Raw genomic sequence first — 8,285 nt, forward strand, 5'->3', positions numbered from 1 at the left:
ATCAAGTTGAAAAATGGTCAGAGCGACTGGTCAGTGAATGGCTAATCTACTTTCTTCTGCTCGGGTTTCTTGCTTGATTTATGCGTGTAAGAGTCTTTTCTTACTTTTTGAGCCTTTTTATAGTGCTATTGAGTCCTCTTTCATTCCTTTTTGGTTTGAGAGTCCTTGAAGTGTAGAGAAAGCCATCTTCTTAATTCTCTGATTGAATTAGGATTTCTCCACATCACTTTGTCCAATGAGAATTCACCATGTCCTTATCAATATTTCTGTGAATATCTTCATAATTTGCTGCGGTCTCTCTATGGGTTGGGCTCTTCGATCCATCAAGGTCTTCTGCTTGGGCTAGGACTTCAAGCTTTTCCTTATTTGCGCATCTTTCCTCAATATTATCTTCTTTTTGTATATTTGCTCTGAAAAACCTAATAAACACAAAAGTAAATAAATAAAGAAAAAATAGAATAAACTAACAAAGATTAATACAGGGATTAACCATATACACGTCGCATAAAATGCTCCTATCATTCAACTTATATAACTTTTTTCTACTAGCTTCCCTCTGACTCCAACACTTCCAATTCACAATTTTCCCAATTTATTCTCAACACCAAACCCCAATTTCTCATCCAAAATTCTACAACTTTACTTGAGGTAATACTAACACATCCTAGGAAGTATGATAAATCTTAAAAAGGATAAAAAAAAATGGTTATGAAAGGCCGCCAGAGGCGGTAGATCCACAGTAGCTCAAGGTAGCCGGAATTCCAACTTCTAAAATCTTCAAATCTATATGCAATATTATACTCAACAGAAAGTCCATGAGGTAAGGAACAACTTTATACCTTGGGATTTCTCCAAATTCTAGATGGTTTGACCGGAAATTGAAAAATAGCCGGGAAAACCCAATCTACTACTGTAACCTCCTTGCCTTCGATTCTCTCTTCTCTGGCCAAGATACTGTGATCCACAACCATAGGCTTGAGCGGGAGAAGGAAGCTCGAACAAGACCGGTGTCATGCCGTCAGGTGGCCAGACAATAGCGAATTGAAGGAAAGACCAGAAAACTCGAAGAAATGGCACTGCTGTGACTTTCTTCTCCTTGATGCACCTTACACAATCCAAGACAAGCTACCAAACCACCATAGAATTGAAATTGAAGAGGAGAAAAGACACTACTAAAAAAACTTCAATTGAGACGGAAAATTTTTCCGTCACAAAAAGTCAGCTCTTGCTACGGCATTTTTCCGTCATAATAGATTTTAATTTTGCGACGGATATAACATTGTCGTCGTATAATTAAAACCAATTGCAACAGGTTGGTCACGCCGTCGTGTGAATTGTTAGGAAAAAGAAAAAAGAAAACCAACTGCTCTAGACATGTGGCCATACTCTCTTCTTCTTCCTTCCAAGAATCTTTTGTCTCTCTCTCTCTGCTCTTTTCGGTCTCCTCTTTGATGGCCACCCCGACCACAACCGCCTCTCTTATTTCTTCTCATAATCACTCTATAGTCCGATTTCCTAACCCTCTAAATGTGTGTTAGGGTAGAGGCCTTAACTGTGAGCGATTGCAAAGAAACGTAAAGGAAAGGAAGAAGATAATGAACTGATATTCAACGATAGGGTTTTCAGCTACAGATTGAGGCATATATAGCCCATATCATGTGGACACGTGTCGCACATGGAGTGATTAGACTTAATTGAACTCATAACATGCTTAATTAGACTAACAACTAATTAACAGAAGGAACTAATTAACCACGTGCCAACACATGCACGAGACTGACTTCTCCCAGCTAATTAGGATCCTACTTCCAAGCTATTTTTCATAACAGTCCAGCCCCCATAAGATAAGCTTGACCTCAAGCTTGAAAATCAGGAAATCGTTGCATGATCTCCTCCGCTTCTTCCCATGTAGCTTCTTGTTCAGATGTACCTAGCCATTGGATCAGCCACTTTGTTACTGGTGCGTTCCCTTTTTTGAACATCCTTCTGTCCAAAATTTGAGCTGGATACCACCTTGGACTATGTGGATCAACAGTAGGCGGTAAATGAGCAGAAGTTACTATAGCATTGCCCACCTTTTTCTTCAAGAGTGATACATGGAATACAGGATGCACTCGAGCAGAGCTTGGCAGTTTAAGCTTGTAAGCAACAGGACCAATTTTCTTCTCAATTTGGTAGGGGCCATAGTACCTTGGAGCTAACTTGTGAATAAGTCTTTTTTCCACAGTTTGTTGCCTGTATGGCTGTAGCTTCAGATACACCCAGTCCCCTTCTGAAAAAGATCTCTCCGTGTGTTTTCGATCATAAAAAACTTCATTCGGGCCTGTGCAACCTGCAAATTGCGTTTGATAATGGCTAGTAACTCATCTCTTTGCCTCAGTTGGCTATCCACTGCTTTAACTGCTGTGGACCCCGGAGAATAAAGGGAGATAGTAGGTGGTTCATAGCCATACAAAGCCTAAAAGGGCGTCATGCCAATTGCAGAGTGATGGGAGGTGTTATACCACCATTCAGCCCAGGGTAAGGCATTAGTCCAAGTGTGTGGTCTCTCCCCAGCCACACATCGTAAGTACTGCTCCAGAGTTCGGTTAAGATTTTCAGTTTGACCATCAGTTTGGGGATGATAAGCTGAACTTTTGCTTAGAACAGTGCCTTGAGCTTTGAAGAAAGCCTCCCAAAAATTGCTGAGGAACACAGGATCTCTGTCAGAAATTATAGACTCAGGCATTCCATGTAATTTAAAAATGCCATTAACAAAATGCTGGACAACTATGGTAGCAGTATAAGGATGTGATAGAGCCAAAAAATGACCATATTTAGTGAAACTATCCACCACAACCATTATCACTGTCTTCCCAGCAGAAGCAGGTAGGCCTTCAATGAAATCCATAGAAATGTTGGTCCAGGCCTTATCTGGTATCACATTTGGTTGAAGCAAGCCAGGAGGGTTGATGGTTTCATAATGATTTTGTTGACAAGTATGACAAGCTGCAACAACTGCCTTAATATCCTTGTGCATGCCGGGCCAGGAAAAAATCTAGCAACTCTCTTCTGAGTTCGATGAACACCTGCATGTCCTCCACAGTACCCATTGTGGAACTCGTGAATAATCTTGGTCCTCCAATTATCAGACTTTAGTACAAAAATCATGCCCTTGTATAACAATTGAGAGTTGACTAGTGAGTATTGAGGTTCAGAAGTGGGGTCCTGTTCCAACTGCCGTATGATCTCACCTGCCTCCATATCCTTCAAACAAGTAGCTTGGATTTCATTAATGTAGCTATGAACAGGAGAAGAGATACCCGTGCTAGCATATAAGTTGCCATACTTAGAAATGACATCAGAGTGAACTCCATGTAGCTCCTCCTTTCTAGACAAGGCATCTGGTGCTACATTAGTCTTACCTGTCTTGTAGTGTATTGAGTAATCATATCCAACCAACTTTAGTAGCCACCTTTGTTGACTTGGTGTAGAAATCTTTTGATTAAGAAAATATTGGATGGTTCTGTGGTCAGTATAGATCTTGAAATGATTTCCTAGCAAATAAGGCCTCCAATGCTACACGGCAAAGACAACAGCTAACATTTCTTTATCATAAACTGGCAGTACCACATGTCTAGGAGCAAGAGCTTTGCTTAAGTAAGCAATGGGGTGGCCTTCTTGGGATAGAATAGCCCCAATACCAATGCCAGATGCATCATATTCAACCACAAATTCCTTGGTGAAATCAGGTAATGGTAGGACTGGAGTACTCATCAAGGCTTGCTTTAATTCTTCAAATGCTGCTTCAGAAGTTGAACTCCATTGAAAGCCTCCCACCTTGAGCATGTCAGTTAACGTCTTGGCAATGATGCCAAAATTTCGAACATACTTTCTGTAATAGCCTGCCAGCCCTAGGAACCTTCTCAAGCCTTTGATAGTCTGAGGCTTCTCCCAGTTTTTGATACATTCAATTTTGGCAGGGTCAACAGCTACTCCTGCTCTACTAATCACATGGCCTAGATACTCCACTTGAGAAACTCCAAAACTACATTTGCTGTGTTTAACCTTCAAGGAATGCTGTTGTAGTTTCTGAAATACCTTCTCCAAGTGATCTAGGTGTGCCTCCATGGAGGGGCTGTAGACCAAAATATCATCAAAAAACACCAATGCAAATTTTCGTAAATAGTCCCTTAGTACATCATTCATCACAGACTGAAAAGTGGATGGGGCATTGGTAAGCCCAAATGGCATCACCAAAAATTCATAATGGCCATTATGAGTCCTAAAAGCAGTCTTGTGCACATCAGCTGGATTCATTCGGATTTAATGGTATCCTGACCTCAAATCCAGTTTAGTGAAAATGCTGGATCCTTGGACTTCATCCAATAGCTCGTCTACTACAGGGATAGGGTATTTATCCTTAACAGTCACAGCATTAAGTGATCTGTAATCAACACACATCCGCCAAGTGCCATCTTTCTTTTTAACAAGTAACACAGGAGAAGAGAAGGGGCTGACACTTGGTTTGATCACACCATTATCCAACAGTTCTTGCACAATTTTCTCGATTTATGTTTTCTGAAAATGAGGGTATCTATAGGGTCTGACACTCACAGGGGAAGTATTTGGTAGTAATTCAATCCTATGATCTTGAGTCCTTGTTGGTGGAAGAGTAGATGGTGTAGTAAACAGCTCTTCATATTTGTGGATCAAAGCTTGGATTTGTGGATCCTGTACCAAAACCTCTTGACTCTGTAAGATTGGCTGAACCTGAACTAGCATAGCTTCTTTTTCCTTTCTGAGTAGCCTTGTCATAGCCTTGCAATTTATTACAGTGGCTTCAGTAATGGTCTCACCCTGTAACTGAAACTCAGAACCATTAACAGTGAATCTCATTCTCATAGTATCAAAGTTCCATAAGATATCCCCCAATGATCTAAGCCATCCTGCTCCCAGTACTATTTCACAACCAGTTACAGGTAGTATGTAAAATTCGTCAGTGAATTGAAACTGCTGCAACTGAAGATCAATGGTAGCTTCACCTTGTGTTTTCATTTTGGCCCCACTTGCCAAGATAACATTCAGTGGAGGTAAGTGATGAACGTGCACTTTAGTGCCCCTAAGCAAGTGTGGATGGATAAAATTATGCGTTGCCCCAGAATTAATCAGAACATGAACTGTTCTCCCATGAAATCTGCCTTTAACCTGCATAGTGGCGGCTTTGGAGTGGTTATCACCCATGACTTGTAGTCTAATCAGGGGTTCATCCAAGTCAATAATAGGGGGAACTTCCAATAGTTGAGTGTCATCAGTGGGGTCAGCTAGTTCACTCTCAGCAGGGACAATCTCCATTACCATCAACTGCCCCTTTTTTCTACAGTTTTGTCTCGGCTTATATGGCTCTTCACAGAAAAAACATTGATTTCTGGCTCTTCTAGCCTCATATTCAGCTTCTGACAGTTTCCTACTTCCACTACTGGTATGACCTGCTCTGGAAGTGAATACAGGACCTGTGGATTTGGCTTGATGATTAATTGAAGTGGACTTGTGAGCATTGGGAGAGTAAGGAGTCACAGTAGCCTTATGAGTGCTATGTGAGTGACAACCCTTAAGAGAATTTCTATGTCCTTCATTTCGTGTCTCATAAACTCTAGCTAGTTCACAAGCCTCATACAGGGATCGTGGTTTTTGTGCTTGCACATCCACTCTTATGTCCTCCTTAAGTCCACCAATGAAGCAGGAGAGGAGTACCTCTGGTGGAAACCCAGGGCATCTCCTAGACAATTTTGTAAACTGCTCTTTATAGAGTTCTACACTTCCAGTTTGATTCATTCTAACCAAAGCAGCCTGATATTTAGACCTATTGTAACCACTAAACTCTCTCATCAAGAGGTCAGCAAGTCCCTGCCAAGTGTTAGGGAATTCATGCCTGAACATATACCATCGATCATAAGCTTTATCAGTTAAGTGCATGGTAGCAATTGAGAGCTTCCTATCTTCTGGTATTTGATAAAACTCAAAATATTGGTCAGCCTTGTTTAACCATTCCACTGGATCTCCTCCACCGTATACACTAAATTCCAACAGCATTTGTTTCATAGTAGGTAAATTGGGATCCACATGTGGGGGTTGGAACAAGTGATTCTGAAATTGGGGATGAGGGTGGCCCATTTGAACAGGGAAATTAGGTTGATAAAAGGGTGTGGAAACGTGAGAGAAGTATGGAGGTGGGTGGAACATATGGGTGGTGGTGGTTGTGGCCATAGTATGTAAAGCATTGGTACCAATGAAAGGTGAGGTCATAGTAGGTAAAGCATTGGTACTAATGAAAGGTGAGGTGCCTTTAGCTTGTGACTGATTATGACTACTGGAAAGTGGAGGGGGTTTTGAAGGGACATGATGCATAGTAATAGAATAAGGCCCAGAATATGTCATGACAAAGGGGTTATTATCCTGCAAAACCAAAGAAGAAGCATGTGATGCAGGACATGCAGTACCGGACTGAGGGAATTGAAGTGGAGCCCCATGGCAAACAGTATCAAACTGTGGAGGGATATCACAATAAATATTTCCCACTGACTTAAGACCAAGCATGTTAGGTACTACTCCTTTGTCCTTCTCGCCATAATTAGGAGCAATTGCATTCATATGCATGTTCACAGCTTGAGTAGTCATGGGATTTGTGGTGTACAATATCACATCATTAGCATTACTGTAGGAGGAAGATGTAACAAGAGGGAGGTGTGCGAAATTACCCTCAGATCTCACCACCACTGAAGAGGACTCCTCCGTTGTCGGGACTGGAACCAAGTGGTCAATGGGAGAAGATAGAGACCCAAATTTCACAGATCCATCAGGTTGAGGGATTGCTGTGCTACTCGGAATGAGTGGTGTGGATTGTGGTTGGGTCCCCGAGCTTTCTTTGGTGAAATTAGAGAGCTGCTGTTTAAATTCATCCATCAACAAGGCTTTGAAGCTAGCCAGAGTGGTGGCCATAGAATCATGGAGGGAAGCCTGCATCGCATCTAACCGCGCACTGGTTTCATCACGATGGACCTGAAGCTCGAATTCCAAGTGAGATAGCTCACCGGAAACGTGAGGGTCATCGGATGGGGGTTTCCCACCCCCCTTCAATTTGCCCATGAACAACTAGGCTCTAGATACCAAATGTTAGGGTAGAGGCCCTAACTGTGAGCGATTGCAAAGAAACGTAAAGGAAAGGAAGAAGATAATGAACTGATATTCAACAATAGGGTTTTCAGCTACAGATTGAGGCATATATAGCCCATATCATGTGGACACGTGTCGCACATGGAGTGATTAGACTTAATTGAACTCATAACATGCTTAGTTAGACTAACAACTAATTAACCACGTGCCAACACATGCACGAGACTGACTTCTCCCAGCTAATTAGGATCCTACTTCCAAGCTATTTTTCATAACAATGTGCAATTAGATTTTGGTTCCCACAGGGCGATGCCTTCCTCCACTATTCATGTTCCCAATCGACGATTCCGTTCAAATCATGATAGCGGCCGTCACCCGCCGCCGGACTATGAAAACTCACCAGACGACACCCAAAATTAGAAAGCTATTTCTCACTCTCTCTTGAAGCTTCTTAATCTGAATCTGGCATCGCCGGTGTATCTGACCATCAACCATCGTCTCCTCCTTCTCCTTTTTATTTCCTGCACTTTCCCTCACACTTGTAGTTTCTTTTTATCTATTTTTTTTTTTTGTCAAATTTATTTGCAGGTTGCAATCTTTTTAATCTTAGAATTTCAAATTTGGGGATTTTGCAACAACCTATCAAATTTGTTGCTCTTGTCAAAAATTGGAGTTTATCTCCACATGTAGATTGACTTTCCATGCCGAGTTCAGTCATTGTGATTTCAATTTAGATCGGTATAGATCTATATCCACTTGGTTTGTTTCTTTTACTAGTTTGCTATTTGGCTATCTTATTATCTCTTGATTTTATTATTCTGTAAGAATTCGGTAGACATATTGGACTTTCTGAGCTGCTCATGTATCTAGCTTTGTATCTGATTATCTTGCATTGAGAAATTTGATATACAATGTCTCGCTTCTGGTCCCTGAGCAATGTTATTGAAGTTTCATCACAGCAACAGAAAGTCTTGGAGTTTAGGGTTTATCTTTTGAAGTTTATAGTCAACATATAAATATTTAGCTTTGGAAATCACCATGCTATTGTTCTTGCAATTCTTTGGAAATCACCATGCTATTGTAAGATGCGAGGCTTCTGGTTATCAAAAGCTTTTGATGAAGAGGGTAGAGGA

The 8,285-nt window shown here is 41.2% G+C and overlaps 1 protein-coding gene across 1 annotated transcript; it reads right to left on the bottom strand.

The window, feature by feature from the left end:
- Window positions 1-1,575: 1,575 nt before the first annotated feature.
- Window positions 1,576-8,050, bottom strand: LOC121050071. The gene is made up of 2 exons (XM_040508670.1): window positions 3,405-8,050; window positions 1,576-3,246 (listed from the first exon to the last, which is right to left on the bottom strand). Exon 1 carries the CDS (start codon window positions 7,123-7,125, stop codon window positions 4,552-4,554), a length of 2,574 nt encoding a protein of 857 aa, XP_040364604.1. The 5' UTR covers window positions 7,126-8,050; the 3' UTR covers window positions 1,576-3,246; window positions 3,405-4,551.
- Window positions 8,051-8,285: the final 235 nt, after the last annotated feature.

This window comes from Rosa chinensis, chromosome 6, assembly GCF_002994745.2.
Source record: "Rosa chinensis cultivar Old Blush chromosome 6, RchiOBHm-V2, whole genome shotgun sequence".
NCBI classification, from domain to species: domain Eukaryota; kingdom Viridiplantae; phylum Streptophyta; class Magnoliopsida; order Rosales; family Rosaceae; genus Rosa; species Rosa chinensis.